The sequence below is a fragment of the Neltuma alba genome, unplaced genomic scaffold (genome assembly GCF_004799145.2).
Source record: "Neltuma alba isolate B1F8T4 unplaced genomic scaffold, ASM479914v2 tig00012206_pilon, whole genome shotgun sequence".
Taxonomy (NCBI): Eukaryota; Viridiplantae; Streptophyta; class Magnoliopsida; order Fabales; family Fabaceae; genus Neltuma; species Neltuma alba.
In genome coordinates this window covers 307,936-325,607 of record NW_021636742.1, presented here as the reverse complement: position 1 = coordinate 325,607, position 17,672 = coordinate 307,936, and the positions used below count along the sequence as shown (strand labels likewise).

The following is a 17,672-nucleotide window of genomic DNA, read 5'->3' as shown; positions in this document are numbered from 1 at the left end:
AGAGGGCATTAACAACCTAAGCAGTATCCGTTAACAACTTACTTTATAGAATCATATAACCTCTATATAAGTGTAAATTATAACCAAATAATATAATACAACAACTTTAACACTAAAATGGGAAGCTTTTTGATATCATTAAGAATTTTAACTAAACCCAATAGGATTATAGTAATATTTTAATGCGAAGATCCATTTACAACCTCAGCAGCGACTATTAACAACCGAATCAAAAGGCATTAACAATCTAAGCAGTATCCGTTAACAACTTACTTTATAGGATAATATAGGGATTGATAGGTCTTATTGAAACATAGATAATAGTCATGGTAATACCTAGTAAAACATTCTCATAGTATGGATATGAGAATTTTGATATCCTTGATTAACTTCTACTCCTTTAATCCTATTTATAGAGCAGGGAGAGAATATATTTTTTAATCTTATTTATAAGATACTAAGAAAATTTTTATATGGATATATAATTTTATTCTTCATTTATTATTGTGTTTATTTTGTTCAGATAACGTATAATACATATTAAATAAGTAAAACATTCTCATCGCATGAATGAGAATTTGGGCATCTTCGATTAACTTCTATCTGCTGGGAAGGAGGTGGTGGAATTTGATAAAGGTGGATAGACGTTGCTCCATGTGTTCCTTCGATTTGTAATGAATATTCCAACAACTTAATTGGCAGCCAATGCAAGTGGGGGCTACATTAGTGAAAAATATATGCATATTTTAATTTCAACAAATAAATGACAAGGATAAAGGATTCATTTCCTGTGTATTAATTAGCAACCTATAAAAGCAAGAGACGAGCTTTGTAAGAAAATCCTTAGCCTTTAATTTCACCAAATGAATTATCGAGATTCATCCTCTTTACCCCATAAATTCAAATTAATTCATCTACCACTTTCCATTTTTACATTAATGCACCATGTATCATATTTTTTTCCCCTTAAATCAACTTGAAGACTTCTAAAAATATACGATATTGTCTTTTAATTTTTTTCATTCATCTTTACCTTTATGAGTATTTGCTTTTGGCTCCATATATATATATATATATATATATATATATATCCATTTCAAAAGAAGACAAGCTATATGTAAGCCCCAGGCCATATATGCCCATTTACGTGATATGACATAACTATATGAAAAGAGTTTGTCTTAACTTACGTAAAACATTCTTATAAGTGATTTTAAATGGTATGCCACACAAGATCTCAATTGGTTGTGAAGGTATGTCAAAATCTTAGTGTGTGTGAGGCCTTTTGATAAAAATAAAAAAAAAACGAAGGCCTATTTATTTTCTTGTTTTGAAACCAACCTTTTGTTTTTAAAAACAAAAAATAAAAAATTGTTTAGTTATTAATTTTTAATTAAGTGTTTATAAAAGAAACTCAAAGCAATTTTTACATATTTTATTATTTTCTTTTTTTTGGTCTTTCTCTACTTTTCTTTTCCATTTGGAGTCTCATTTTTTTTTTATATTGTTTTTTAGTTATCCAACTCTCCATTCATCCATCATTATTATAGGATTCATTTAGAATAGCTTATAAATAGCTTTTTAATGATAATTTATAGAATATGAGGCAAATACGTGAGAAAAATTGTCTCAGTTCTTGTAAAACGTGCTTATGGGAAATTTTCACTGCTCTGCAAACGGGGCCATAGTCTTTATTTTGTCTCTTACCTTCTATCAGTTCTGCAAGTTGATTTTGAAACAATTATTCCAAACAAGTTTTTATTTGTTTAAATGTAAATATTTTAGAACAATTATTGAAACATATTCTTTTTCAAATGAATTTTAAAAAAATAATTTTATATATAAAACTATTTTAAAATTTGAAAAGAAAAAAAGAAAACAGAAACAAACAAGAATAAAGTGATTCAGGACCCATTCTCTTTGAAGATTCTCTCAGAGCTTTTTGCCATTTCCACGTCAAAACATTTTTCTCCTGAAATTCCAACGGCTTGTCAGAATAATTCATCTCTGTCTTTCTATTTTAACCTACTGGATGCTTCGCTTGACTCTATATATCCATATATTTTATGAGAAAATAAAATAATATATTTTTTATAATGATAGAAAATATTTTTCTCAGAGCTTTTTGCCATTTCCACGTCAAAACAGTTCTCTCCTGAAATTCCAACGGCTTGTCAGAATAATTCATCTCTGTCTTTCTATTTTAACCTACTGGATGCTTCGCTTGACTCTATATATCCATATATTTTATGAGAAAATAAAATAATATATTTTTTATAATGATAGAAAATATGATGATATTACCTCTAGTCTTTAATCTAAGAACTCATTTGACTTTTATTTAAATTTTAAATATAAGACCCAGTTCACTTTGTTTCTCATGTTTATTTATTTTTTTTAAAGACAGTTTTTGTAATAATGGTAGTTCTAGCCAATACCCTTGATTAACAAAGATATTTTAAGAAACATAATACTCCTCCGGTCCTTAATATAAGACCCATTTAACTAATTTGATTAGATTAAGGAAATTAGGTAAGTTAGTTAATTATAAAAAATGTGACACATTTTTCCTAAAACACCATAATCATCTTTTTTAATACCTCCTCTTCTTCTTTTACTTGATTATGGTTGAAGAAGTATCTATAGGGGTAATTTAGAGAAAATTGATAAATATGATAGATGGGTCTTATATTTAGGACCAAAACCAACTCAACAATTGGGTCCTATATTAAGGACCAGAGGAGTATCTATTTATTACAAATTACTAACTTAACTAGTTTCTTTAATTTATTCAAATTAGCCAATAAACTTTTATATTAACGACTAGAGGTAGTACATTAATTCAAAGTCTATCATGATATTTTATAATAAACTTCTCAATAAGCGTGACAAACCCAGGTTTCAAACTGACAAACATTTCGAAAAACTTAAAATAAAACCAGTAAACCACTTATACTTTCTTGGTTTTGATCAATATTGCTATTTCAGTTAAATTTTTCATCACTTGAATTGAATTGCACGAAAGGATTCTCCCTACAATAATATATTAAAAATTGGACCACATGTTTAAAACTTGCCCCGTCTTTAAAAATCACTCTGATCGATTTTCAACTCAACAGTCACTTCAAAGTGTCTCAACCTCATTAAACTCAAAACGATTGTTGGAATGGGCTACTTGTCTCTTCGGGTGATAGTTTAGCCGTGTGGTTTGATTTGATTCCAAAAAATAATGTGATATGGATAAAAAAAAATCTTGAATTGAATGGAAAATTAAACAACAATGTTGACTTTAAGCTATAATTAATTCCTAAGATCCTTTAACTAAATAAGTTTAGGTATTTCTCTCATAAAGCAATAAATGGCTTTAACACCCCATTCATAGCTTGGGATACTAAGTTTTTATACAGTATATTAATAACCCCTTTCTCTTTATTGTAACTCCAACCTGACTACTTTACATTGATTAAAAGAATTTATTAAGGATAATTTTTTGTTCTGAAAATTTTCAAAAAAGTTACCATTAAATTCATTAAATTCCAATATCAACTTTTCTCTTGGAGAGAAAGTCAACAAAATAATTTTCCGTGTAAGGGCATTCGCCATGATGAAATTTTTTTTCCTAGTTTCCCTTTATTTTGTAAATTGTAAAGAGCTTAATGGCTAAAAAATAATACATATATATATATATATATGTTTGTGTGTGTGTATCTGTGTGTACAATACTTGTTTCCCCTTCCCGTTTTTTTAATGTATTTGAAGCCTACCATAAATGTATAAAGAAACCCTATTCAAATATTTTATGTAAGCTTTTTCAATGATCTATATGAAAAAGATCAATTGAACCAATGCATTATATTCATTAATTTGTTGGCGACACATTAGCACGATTCATTAATTGAACAATACCATTCGAATCTTGACGAATATACACAAAAGGAATAATAGAAAATGTGCAACAACAAATTGAGGGAGGAAAAAAGCAAATATTATAATAATAATAATAATAATAATAATAACAATAATTATTATTATTATTATTATTATTAATTATTATTATTATTATTATTATTATTAGTAGTAGTAGTAGAACCACACGGTCACAAACTAGCCACGAAAGGTACAGATTAATTAATTAATGGAAGAAAGTTTTGCAAATATGGTAAATACTGAGCAGCATGTGCACAACTTAAAAAATTAAGTCCAAGATATATTATTTTATGTTATAAATAAAGAAGAAATATAGAAGAATCATACAGAGGAAGAGAGGATCAACAAGAGGGAGTATTTCTCATTCTGTTCAAGAGTGCTCAATACATTATACATGGCCTCTATTTATAAACACAGTTTTATACTTTTTGATAGAATCTACAAATTACATAATAATATGAGATAATTGTGGGATACAGACATAATGGGAGATATTAGAGATTATAGGAGATAATGGGAGATATATGGACATCCACAAAAATATTATTATATTCATAACACTCCCTCTTGGATGTCCAATATATATATGAATGTGCCTCGTTAAAAAAACTTCAACTAGGAGAAACCCTGTGGGATAAAAACTTAGCGAAAGAAAAAGAATACATTATTCATTGATACATTATGTAATGCTGCCTCATTAAAAACCTTGCTAGTAAAACCCAATGAGACAAAATCATAGACAAGAAAAAAAGAGTACAGTGTGTATCGACTCCCCCTTTTGGCAACATTAGTTGACATCTTTGAGCCTGCAAAATCTAATATAATGAACAACCCTTCCGAATATTGTAATGAGATAAAAATGTTGAATATGAATTTTATAATCTTCTAAAAATTGAGATGAATAGTCCTTTTATGGTTTACCCACACATAGATCATACTATGATCTCTTGACATGAGGATCAAACAAAAATACTTTATCTATATAGCCATTAAGATTAGTTTTGGGTACCTTCAAATAAAATAATATTACCTCCATGGCACCCTTAAAGTAACCAAAAATATTTTTAATTCCATTCCAACATCTTCAAGTTGATAAAGAACTATATCATGCTAATCAGCAAACGATATATCATATTCTCTATGGCTAAATATATAAATGCTTTGGTGATACTAAGATATGGTACTTATGGACCAAGTGTTTATTCATTATGTTCTGAAGGTCTAAATCGATCTTTAGTCCATATCTAAAGATCTTGCAACTAATGAAACATATAATAGATGTTGCTTATCCACATAATGGATGTGACTTATTTATATGTATTCTTCTGAAAGCTTTCATTTCAAACCTTTTCTTCAAGTAATTCATAACTGTTGAAAACTCATCAAGAGTTCTGATACTATCATTATAAATAGTACTGATAACAGACTCATTTTGAATGTTTTCATAACCAGACAAGCAATAATAAATTTGCATCATTCCTTCAGTTGATATTAACCACATATGTCTCATATAGAGATTTACTTCAATGATGTTCTTGAGAACATAATTGTATGCTTCTAGAAACTTAAATCCTTCAAAGATTTTCATACATTATGATCCATATCTATTTATGTATTGGATCGTTTATATTTATACAAGGATTTGAATCCTTCTGGGATTCACATATAATTTCACTACATAGTGAGTCACTGTATTTTCTAGACGCGTATGAGATATTTTCATATATTATCAAACTGCCAGATCGATAAGATACATAAAAATTTTAATTCACCACAAGATTGTATTTCTCTTTTCTTGTACAAATGCCCATTACACTTCAGGTGCTTGGGTTAGAGATACACAAATCTCCTGTTATAATGTTGCGTCTTTTCTTTTTTGTTGGCCAACCATTTTTCTGTCTCTATCTCATAACAGGTTTATATATAAGATCCTCACTTGATCATGTGATATCATCAATCAAATTATTGTCGACAATTTTATTCCTTTATCGGTCCCATTCTCTTTTACGACATAATATATCGAGATCTCTTTATTGCTTTCAGACACTTAAACCTCTTCAGGGGTCAAAGAGTTATGTCTTAACCTCTTTCGCAATTCATGCCTCCTTAGTATGATCATCATGATCATTTGCTCCTTTTTCTTTTCTTTTGGAACCGATCATAATCTCATGCTTTTAACATGTCTTCAAGAATATGAGCATTTTTAGCTAGAATATAAGAATTAAGAATTCTCATTTGGGTCAATAATTACATCTGGCAGACATTAGTAATGTTTTACAAATGCAATACTTTATGAACTTCTAGTTCATACTACTATATTTGAGGATCTATATTTGGTAGTGAAAATACATTCCATGTGTTTTCTTTTCCAGCTACATATTTTCTCCCCCTCATATTGGGAACATGTGATGTAGGTCTTCCAAATCCATAAATCTCCTTTAGAAACATTATTTTGTTTCATTTAGAGACAAACAAGAATAAAGAGATTCTTATTCAACAGTGATCCCAACTTACTTTTAATATCCATCTATGTGCATTATTGCAGTAGAATAATAGATATTGTACATTCTAAGATGAAAGATGTCTGTCTCCTGACCAAAAGCCAATTATAATAGGAGAATTCATAATACATTGTTGGCTTGATGCATTTATGTGTAAAATATATAAAATCAATCATCCCAATACTCAAATGGAAATTTTGTTCTCATAAACTCTGATCTAACTACTTATGGAGGCTTTTGCTAAGTATATAATCATCAGCAACAAGAGGAACAATCACTAGCAATCTCAACGAGAATCATATTGATTTCATAATCAAGAACTTATGTACTCCATATAATCATCTAAACATATTTGCAAACTTCAGGTTGCAAGTTGATTATAAACACTTGTGACCATTTTATAGATGCATCTTTCACTTATATAGTATTACTTTGATCTACATGGTGTCTAAATGGGCTCATATATAAAGTTGATACATTATAAATCTGTACGGATCTGACTTTGAACACAGCTAGTGATGTTCTCTTTGAGAACAAGCAACATATACAAATTCTTGAGTCATATATCATTTTTAAAGAATCTTCTGGTTCTTTAACAAATGACAATGCACATTTTTTATGATATTTTGTATCATTATGATCCGAGATGATCTAACCGGTCATGACCAAACTATGAATGTATAAACTTCTGGTTTATTGTAAAATTATTCTCAATTATTGGTAAACTTCTTGTTACCATGTTATACTATTTATTTTTCTCCTTAATATTCCATAAGAAATATGTTATCAATTATGGATTTTATCTTCAGGATAATAAATTATGACATAGCTCTTCTAGAGCATTAGTTTTTATCTTTTACCCAAATGGTAAAAACCTGTGCACTCATGGAAGGTTGAGCGCTACTAGCTCTTCTGGAGCTTTTTTTTTCAAAAGGAACATGAGATATAAGGAATGACATTAATATTAATAATAACAAATTCTATCCAACATGATTCACACTTGTATTTTAACAATCTCCCTCTCAAGTATGAGTCATATAAATATATTTTTCTTATTTCTGTATTTCAAATACAGTGAGTAATATATAGTAAGCTAATAACATATCTTTAACTTGGAAATCCAAATACTTTCTGATTCATATATAATAATAGATTTCAATCAAATTGAGCTCTCACCTTAAGATCCTTTGATAAGCAAATATTCTAATATAAATGTTTGTGGGTTATAATTTTTTTATTATCAATTTCTTTTCTGCCCACAAAAATAATGGGGGGAGCTACATTAGTTATTCAAGAACTATATCGATTTTGTTACTAGTTCTTCAGGAACTATACCAATATTGCTATTAGTTTTTCTGGAACTAGATCAATATTTTGTTATTAGTTCTTCTGGAACTATATCAATTTTTTGACTACATATAGTTCGTCAAAAAGAAAAAGCTATATATAGTTCTTCTGGAACTATATCAATTTTTTGACTACATATAGTTCTTCAAAAAGAAAATGGTATATATAGTTCTTCAGGAACTAAAATATGTTATTATTTCACTATATGATATACTTCACTTTTTGTTATACTTTTTTCAAAATATGAAGTATTTTTTTGGGACAAAATATATATATTTTCTCGATATTTCGTTATTCAAAAACTTTATTTCTTTATATATATTATGTAATGCTTCAAAACTTATTCATAAATTTATAAATTCAACAAAAATTTGAAAAGATCTACAAGAGCTAAAAGCAAACTATATAGTTACGAAAATTTAAATCATAAGCTTTTAGGACTATTTATAAGTCATTAGTCTTCAAGACTCTATATAGTAAATATATATATTTTAAAAATAATTTGTATCCCTTGATATTTGAACCATAAATATCATAAGTTATTATTTTCATGCCATTCAATAACATGAGTGTAATGGCTGCTGGCCATTTAGTAATAGAAAATTATAATATTAATAAATATCAAATTGAATGTCAAAAATATATGAGAATAAGATAAGAATAAAACTTGAATTTTAAATTAATTAAATGTAACATGAAATAAAGAGAAAAGATAAACTCTTTTACCAATACATCCTTCACTATATAATCATTAGTTTTCGAGGTTACATTATTTATAATTCTAATTGTCATAATTTTTTTTTATAAACAAACCATATAATGATCCTTCTCATAATCAAAACTATATGGCTTCAGACCATTTAATAAAGAAAATAAAGATACATGGCATCTAGCTATTTAATTTCAAAATAAAAAAAAAAATAAAGATGGTTTCTGACCATAAGATAAAACTTTGATGTTATATGGCTTCAAGCCAATTAATAAAATAAAAAAATTAAATATGTATGACTTCTAGTCATAAGATAGAAAATCAAAATTACATGAATGCGAACTATTTAATAAGATATAGAAAATTAAATATATATAAATGGCTTCTGGCTATAAAATAGAAAGTTCAACATGATATATATAAATAAAGAAAAATTAAATATATATGGCTTCTGGTCATAAAATAGAAAATACAAATCATATGCCTTCTAGCCTTTTAATGAGATAAAAAAATTCAAATATCTATGGCTTCTGGCTGTAAGATAGAAAATCAAATTTATATGGCAATTAGCCATTTAATAAGATAAAACAAAATTATATATATGGCTTCTAGCCATAAAATAGAAAATTCAAATTACATGGCTTCTATCCATTTAATAAGATAACAGTAATCAAATATATACGGCTTCTAGCCATAAGATGGAAAATTTATACCTAAATACTTCTAGTTATTTAATAAGATAAAATATCAAATATATATGACTTCAAGTCATTTAAAAAAATAGAGAAATAACCATATATATATGGCTTCTAGCCATAAGATAAAAACTCAAAGTTGTATAGCTTCTGACTATAGTATAAAAAATAAAAATCATATGGCTTTTAGCCATTTAATTTGAAAAGAATGGAAAATCAGAGTTATATGACTTTTGGCCATTTAATTACAATGAGATGAAAACTTAGAATTATATAGCTTCTGGCCATTTAACTTTAGATGGTAACTCTTTACGAATATTGTTGGTATCTATTGAAACTTCGGGTTCCATCGAAATAGTGACATTAAGTCAATAAGAAATAGAGGGGAAAAAAATCTCCAATCATAGCCATGAAACCCGATATTTAAAACAACAGTAGATAATCCTTTTAATTCCATATAATGGCTTAGATTATCCTAGATAAATTAAATAGGAATGCGGATACTCTGAAACACCATACATATGATGCTCAAGATATTTTTATTTGAACAGAGTAAAGGATATTTAGAAAAATAATAGAGATGATGCTCTAAAATTATGCTAGGATAGAAAGGTATATCATACGCACCTTGGTTAGAGCCTCGTGCTGATAACGTGTTATAAATAAAGAAGAAATATAGAAGATTCATACAGAGGAAGAGAGGATCAACAAGAGGGAGTATTTCTCATTCTATTTAAGAGTGCTCAATATATTATACATGGCTTCTATTTATAGACACAGCTTTACACTCTTTGATAGAATCTACAAATTACATAATAATATGAGATAATTGTGGGATATAAAGATAATGAGAGATATTAGAGATTATAGGAGATATAGGAGATAATGGGAGATATATGGACATCCACAAAGATATTATTATATTCATAACATTTTATACTCCCTCTAGTATTTATTATATGGCATTTTTAACTAATTCTCAATACTACTAAGGAATGACTGTTAAAACATTAAATCTATCTTAAACTGATAATATTTTTTGAGTTTATCCCTAACTTAAATAATTTAGATAGAGAAACAAAAAGTTCGATGAGTTTATTAAAAAGATCATTTTTAATGAAAACTGTATCAATATATTGCTACCAGAAAATCTATGTACAAAGAGGAAATCAAAAGAAAAATTATCTCCTTTCATCATCCACTGCTTCCTCTTGCTCAAAAGGGGGAGTGGTCCGAGTGGGTGACCAAATGTAAGGAAAAGTTATGTAACTATTAAAAAATTTCATAATATTATTAGTTGCTTTTACAATTTTTTTTGGGGGGGGGGGGGGGGACTTCAGTGCTATTTATGATCAGATATCAGGCGTCAAAAACGGAACCCTTGGGTCTTTTTTTTGCGTTGTGCATCACGGATGACGAAAGTGTCGCCGTCTATAATGGGTATACGGAAGGAAACCTGTTAGTGGGCTTTAATTAATGGTTTCTGATAGCCGCCCATTACAATGACAATTAGTGCGGGTGGTCATTGTTATAATGAAATCTAAATTATTTAAAATTTAATCTAAATAATTTGAATTTAAAAATCTAATCTGTCATTTTTTAATAACATAGTTTTTTTAAAAAGTGTCAGATATAACATTATATTTATTTTAAAGTGTTAATACCATTTTTAGTCTTGGAAATTTGATCTGGTTTCTCAAATTTAAAATTAATAATTTTGGTTCTTGAGTTAGTCTAATCGGCAAGGAGTCGGCTCATAACTCACAAAATCATGAGTTCAAATTTTGCTACCGATATGAGAACTTTGTTGGTGGGCAATCTGTGAATACCTCTGTAAGCACTCTCTGAACCTGAAAGCCTGCCTGGCCCCCTGGTGAGCTCTCGGGACCCAACTTATCTAAACTTTTTGATATAAAAATAATAATAATCGCGGTCCTTGAGATTTGACTTCAGTTTGGTCCACTTAATGATATTTGGCTTTCATAACAAGGTTTCAAGAACCAAAACTAAATTGTTTCGAATTTTAGGAATCAAAACTAAAATGAGGTTAAATTTCAAGAACTAAAAATAACATTAACCTTTATTTTAAATTCTATAACTATTAAAACAAAAAAAGTGTTTGATTTGGACCGTTCAAAATTAGTCTAGCTAGTCTATATTAAAATCAGCAATCAATATGCGGAATGTGATCCCTTTATAAAACCCAACGTGGAAATTCTTGAGTTGAGTGGCTCATAATGATATGTGCTGTACGTCAAATCAACAACATTATTGAAAAAAAATAATAATAATGCAAGAGTTAGTGACTATTGATCTGACCTTAAAATTTGTATCTTTTCCATTGACTTGTTGACTTGTTGACTTGTCTACTACATAAACAAGTTGAGGATGTTATTATCGTTGCTAAATTAAGTACACAGTCATATCCCTCATCACATTCCATTCCAATCATGGCAACCTCTTGTATCATTTCTTTGGCTCTAGTTTTCTTCTTTCATCATCTTATCATTCTCTCCACTGCCCAGCCCAGCTTCGTTTATTACAATTGTTCACTTGGCAAAGAAACCTACATAAAGCCAAGTGCCTATTACGCCAACCTCAATGCTCTTCTTTCTAATTTCACTCGCGACACAGTAATTGACTATGGCTTCTACAGTTCTTCCTTCGGCCAAAGCCCTGATAAAGTTCACGCACAAGGGCTTTGCCGAGGTGATGAGGAGCCATTTTCTTGCCGGAAATGCCTCAACGATGCCAAAACCCTTCTTCCAAAGCTGTGTCCATATTAGAAGGATGCTTTTGGATACTATGACATCTGCACTTTTCAATACTCAAGTCGTTCCTTGTTGGGGATATATCGGTTTCCTGATTTTTCGCACAATTTTAACAATCCACAAGATGCAGAAGACGCAGAACATTACACAATTGCGCTTAATGATCTGATGCGAAGTCTGAAAAGCAAAGCTGCTTCTGGAGACTCTACTTTTAAGTTCCATGCGGGATACAAAATAATAGGTGATGAGTCTGAAACTATTGTGTATGGTCTTGCCCAGTGTTCGCCGGATTTGTCTAGGAGAGATTGTGACGCTTGCTTAGGGAACGCTATCTCAAAAATCCCAGATTGTTGTGAGAACAAGATTGGTGGTAGGGTTATAAAATTCAGCTGCACTCTTCGATTTGAGAGGGTCCACTTCTATGATGATTAATCACCCTTTTCAGTAAGTTTTTGAGCTTTCAGGTGTTAGTTTTGTGTGACTTTTGTCCTTGGTCCAATATGTGACAATCAGAAGTATATAGGTTTGGTCGCAAAGTTGTATAAGCATGAATATCAGAAAGCTTCAACTATGTGTCTCAACGGTTATACTCCAGAGGTTTTCATCACACAAAAGAAGTCAAGTTTCTCTCAGTATTTCCCCTTAACTGTTCGAACTTTTGAACATGCATAGGTTGTTGGTCTGAAAAATAATAAATAATAACTTGCAGAAGGTGCATATAGTAAATAATTGCATTTGTCTTGATGAAAACCAAATAAAAACTCGCCTTTCAAGCTTAATACATCTGAGAATATGAAAAGCCTAAAATATAAGCATGTTTTTGAAATGGTAGCCTGGCAGAGCATATAACAGGAGTGAAATTCTAATTCAATTAGGTCTTTTTGGTGGCCAACGAAAAACAATATATAACAAGATTTAATACAACATAATTCTAAATTACAGCAAATAACGAAGATGAACCGGGGAACTTGCAAAGTATATATAAACCTTTAATCCACTACAAAAAAATTGACTTTCAGCGGCGACAAAAGTCGCCGCTGAAAGTAATGCCTAAGAAGAATTGGCTTTACCAATGCCACGTCATCACCGCCGGTGCCACGTCATCGTCTCCGGCCGCCACGTCAGCACCGTCGACCTCCACGTCATCGCCATCGGCGGCCACGTCATCACCGCCGACTGCCACATCATCACTAGCCACCTCCACGTCATTGCCACGTCACTCCTCCTCGCCACGTCATCGTCTAAATATTTTCACCTTAAATGTGTCTTCTTCCAGGTTCGAACTCGTGACCGCCTCCCTTCGTGTCCAACCTTCTTGCCGCTGAGCCAGATTGAATTTGTTTATTAATATTATAAAATAAAATATATATTATTATATTATACTTTCAGCGGCGACAAAAAAAGTCGCCGCTGAAGGTCCACTTTCGGCGGCGACAAAAAAAGTCACCGCTGAAGGTCCATTTTCGGCAATTTGTTCATTAATATTGTAAAATAAAATATATATTATTATATTATACTTTCAGCGGCGACAAAAAAAGTCGCCGCTGAAGGTCCACTTTCGGCGGCGACAAAAAAAGTCGCCGCTAAAGGTCCATTTTCGGCAGTTTATTAATATTGTAAAATAAAATATATATTATTATATTATACTTTCAGCGGCGACAAAAAAAGTCGCCGCTGAACGTCCACTTTTGGCGGCGACAAAAAAGTCACCGCTGAAGGTCCACTTTCCGCGGCGACAAAAAAAGTCGCCGCTAAAGGTCTATTTTCGGCAATTTGTTTATTAATATTGTAAAATAAAATATATATTATTATATTATACTTTCAGCGGCGACAAAAAAAGTCGCCGCTGAAGGTCTATTTTCAGCAATTTGTTTATTAATATTGTAAAATAAAATATATATTATTATATTATACTTTCAGCGGCGACAAAAAAAGTCGCCGCTGAAAGTCCACTTTTGGAGGCGACAAAAAAGTCGCCGCTGAAGGTCCACTTTCGGCGGCGACAAAAAAAGTCACCGCTGAAGGTCCATTTTCGGCAATTTGTTTATTAATATTGTAAAATAGAATATATATTATTATATTATACTTTCAGCGGCGACAAAAAAAGTCGCCGCTGAAAGTCTTGGTTTCAATGGCGAACTTTCAGCGGCGACTAGAAAAGTCGCCGCTGAAAGTCGACTTTCGGCGGCGACACTTTTGTCGCCGCTGAAAGTCTTGGTTTCAGCGGCGACTTTTTGGTGTCACCGCCGAAAGTCGTCGCCTAAAGTCTATTATTTTGTAGTGATCATAGTGACCCATGCAGCAAAAATTGAGATATGTTGAGTGAAACTCGACATCCTGTATAGCAAATATAGAAGTTGCACAACTTCTGAGCATTTGAATATCACCTTCAAGGCCAACACCTAGTTAGCCAGCATAATATTAAGGAGTAATCAACTGAGGCCATATTTGTTTATGCTTGAAACAGTATATTCTCGTTCACATGATGATGCTTGGATAGAGCTAGCAGTATCTCGTTCACAGGATATATATCTTGTTACTTCTGAGATACCTTCCCCATAATGGATCTCTGAAGCCATGGCTGGCTTGTTTGGTACATTTTCTTAAATACAGAGTGACAAGATATTGATGCATCTTATTGGTTTAATTCACTGGACGGCTGTGATATTCCACTACTTTGTTCCACGCACGCATTTTGCCAAAACGAACATGGATGATAGTGTATATTTGTGGAATTGGCCCAAAAAAATGATACAGATTAATTAGTGGAAGAAATTAAAGACGCAATGTATGGTTTACCATAATGAGCGGCACGCGCGCGCGCGCGCACACCGTTGACCACATGCAATTGATAATTGTTTTCCGAGATCTAATCCCATGTTTTCCTTGACTTGTGTCATGTATACTGCTCTATCTTAAATATAAGATTTAGTTGAGAGATTTGTTTAATAGTGAAAGTTTTCATGTAGATGATACCAACACCATTTTTTTACAAATAACTAAATAATTTTTAATTTTTTCTTTCATTTGTGGCGCATTTCGTTCCCTCCTAAGATATAAAGGTACTATCTGTATTACTATGTTACATACAGACGAACAATACTTTGCTCGTCCAACTTACTCCTCTTTCAATTTGTAACTCCTAAAATTTTCATAATATTCATAGAACAATGTTAAAAATGAAAATAAGAAGAGGCCTTTATCCATTGTGCATCACGAATGACGTGCATAAAACATTCCCATCTATAATGGGAATATAATGGAGACCCTGCAGACATAGTGGCCATTTATATTCCAATAATGTAGAAATGTGAGTGGACATATAGCTGGCTTATAATGATATGTGCTGTAAGTAACTGTACATCAATTTAACTACAGTATCGTATAAAATAATGCAAAAGGTAATGAGTACTGAGCTGACAATAAGAATGCGCATGACTAGTATTTCTAGAAACCTGAACCACATACACCAATTTTTTTAGTTCAAATACTTATCGAATCTCAACCATTTAAATTTAATATGAACAGTCAAGATATAATACGTGATATTTTTATTTTTTTAAAAAATATCTCCCTTTTAATAAGTATATAATCCAAAATAAATATAATATCTTTAACAGTAAGTTTTTATAAAAAAATAATTTATTTATTTAAAATTTACTAGTTAAAAATTTTAAATCTAAACCATCAAAACTAATTTTGAATGATCTAGATTTTACATCAGTGCTGCGATGAGCACTTAAACTAATATTTTTCATTAGTTTGTTGACTTATAGAAGCAACTTGAGGATTTTTTTTTACTAATACCTGTAGTTTACTCGCATCTCATCTCATCACATTTCATTATCTTCCAATGATGACAACGTCTGTCATTTCTTTAGCTCTGGTTTTGTTCTTAGTTTACCTTACGGTTCTCTCCGGCCAGCCTAACTTCACTTTTTACAAGTGTTTCACAGGAAAAAGAAGCCTACCCAAACCGAAGTCCCTATGAAACCAACCTCAATACTCTTCTTTCTAAAATCACTCCCAAAACCATTGTTGACAATGGCTTCTACAGTTCCGAGTATGGTCAAGCCCCCAACATAGTCCACGTACGAGGTCTGTGCCGGGGAGACGTGAATCCGATAACTTGTTGGAATTGCCTCAACTATGCCAAAACCCTTCTCCCTAAGGTATGTCCAAATCAGAAAGAAGCATTTGGGTACTATGACTTCTGCACTTTTCAATACGCAAGTCGTCCATTGTTGGGATACCTGGATCCTGAATTTGCCTATAGTTTCAACAACCCACAAAATGCAACAGACAAAAAAGAGTTCACAAGTGCGCTTAATGATCTAATGCAGAGACTGAAAAGCGAAGCTGCTTCTGCGGACTCTAACTTTAAGCTATCTGTGGGAAGCAAAATAGCTGACGAGTCTGAAACTGTTTATGGTCTTGTTCAGTGCTTGCCGGATTTGTCTAGGCCAGACTGTAATGCTTGCTTGGAGAAGGTGATCTCAGATATCCCACTCTGTTGTAAGAACAAGATTGCTGGTAGGGTTATTAAACTCAGCTGCAATCTTCGATTTGAGAGGGGTCGTTTCTAGTATCATGATTAAACTCTGATCTCTTGGAAATGTGAGTCAAAATAAATATCAGTTACCCTTGTGTGTTTAGGAATAAGTGACCCATCTGGGACTAGGAGTAAATTATGCTAAATGTAAGGTTGTTTGAAGTGTCATGGAAATCTGTATAAATAGGTACATTGGTTTGTGTTCTTAAAAAAGAGTACTTGTGTATGGCAAGTATTAACAATACAAATGAATGCTTTAGATATATCTCTCTCTCTTCGTGACTAATACTTCCTCATAAGCAACAACTAACCAAATTACATAAATCAAAATATTGATTAAAATTAGTTAAAAACAATGAACGTGTTAGAAATATAATTTATTTTTTAAATATACTCTTACTCATGAAGAGACTAAGTGAGAGAGAATGTGTAATAAGTAGTGTAAAGACATATTTAATGGAAAAAAGTGTAAAGAATATTTAAAATTTCAGACAAAAAAATATATTGCTTATATTTAGGATCAGCTCTATATAAAAAGAAGTTGTTTATATAATGTAGTATATATTGGAACGGAGGAGTATGCGTGAATTTATCTCTAGGAATAATAAAATTAATATTTTTGTTTGAAAAATAAAAAATTGATAATTGACAATATCTATTATCATATCTTAATGTGTGTAAAAAATCAATATTATAAATATTTTCTTATTTGATGGTATAATGTCCTTTAAAACACCTTTACATTTTTATCCAAAAGTAGAGAAATGACAATGCATCTATATATCATAATTCAAGCTTCATGATGAACACATAACTTAATTTAAAAAATATATACACCACAACATTGAAAAAACTATAGAATTATTTTTTGTTTGAAGAAATAAAACGTCACAAGAGCACTTAAAAAAGAAAAAAGACCTGCTAAGCCATGAAGTGGATGTTATTTTTTTGTGGCATCAATGATCTGCCGGGTAATAATTGCGAAGTAAATGCGGGAAATAAATACAAATATTTTTTTCATTAAATAAACAAATACTTTTACTATACGATATATTATGTAGGAATTGAACAAGTCCCCATTGTGGCTTCATCTCCTTAACGTCTGACTTTTATCTCTGTAAAACTGCTAAATCTGTTAAAAATTAAAATATACCAAATTAATTTTCTAAA

The 17,672-nt window shown here is 30.9% G+C and overlaps 2 protein-coding genes across 2 annotated transcripts; both read left to right on the top strand.

Annotated features, from left to right (window-relative positions):
* The first annotated feature begins 11,629 nt into the window (after positions 1 to 11,629).
* Positions 11,630 to 11,965, top strand: LOC114724955 (cysteine-rich repeat secretory protein 38-like). Its single transcript, XM_028911423.1, has one exon. It carries the CDS (start codon positions 11,630 to 11,632, stop codon positions 11,963 to 11,965), a length of 336 nt encoding a protein of 111 aa, XP_028767256.1.
* A 153-nt stretch (positions 11,966 to 12,118) lies between these two features.
* Positions 12,119 to 16,536, top strand: LOC114724954 (cysteine-rich repeat secretory protein 38-like). The gene is made up of 2 exons (XM_028911422.1): positions 12,119 to 12,361; positions 15,907 to 16,536. The coding sequence occupies exons 1-2, from the start codon at positions 12,119 to 12,121 to the stop codon at positions 16,534 to 16,536; spliced, it is 873 nt and encodes a 290-aa protein (XP_028767255.1).
* Positions 16,537 to 17,672: the final 1,136 nt, after the last annotated feature.

Coding starts and splice junctions, on each gene's coding strand:
- LOC114724954 (XM_028911422.1), top strand. CDS start 12,119: ATGCGAAGTCTGAAAAGCAAAGCTGCTTCTGGAGACTCTACTTTTAAG. Junction 12,362..15,906: donor GCACTCTTCGATTTGAGAGG/GTCCACTTCTAT, acceptor AGTGTTTCACAG/GAAAAAGAAGCCTACCCAAA.
- LOC114724955 (XM_028911423.1), top strand. CDS start 11,630: ATGGCAACCTCTTGTATCATTTCTTTGGCTCTAGTTTTCTTCTTTCAT.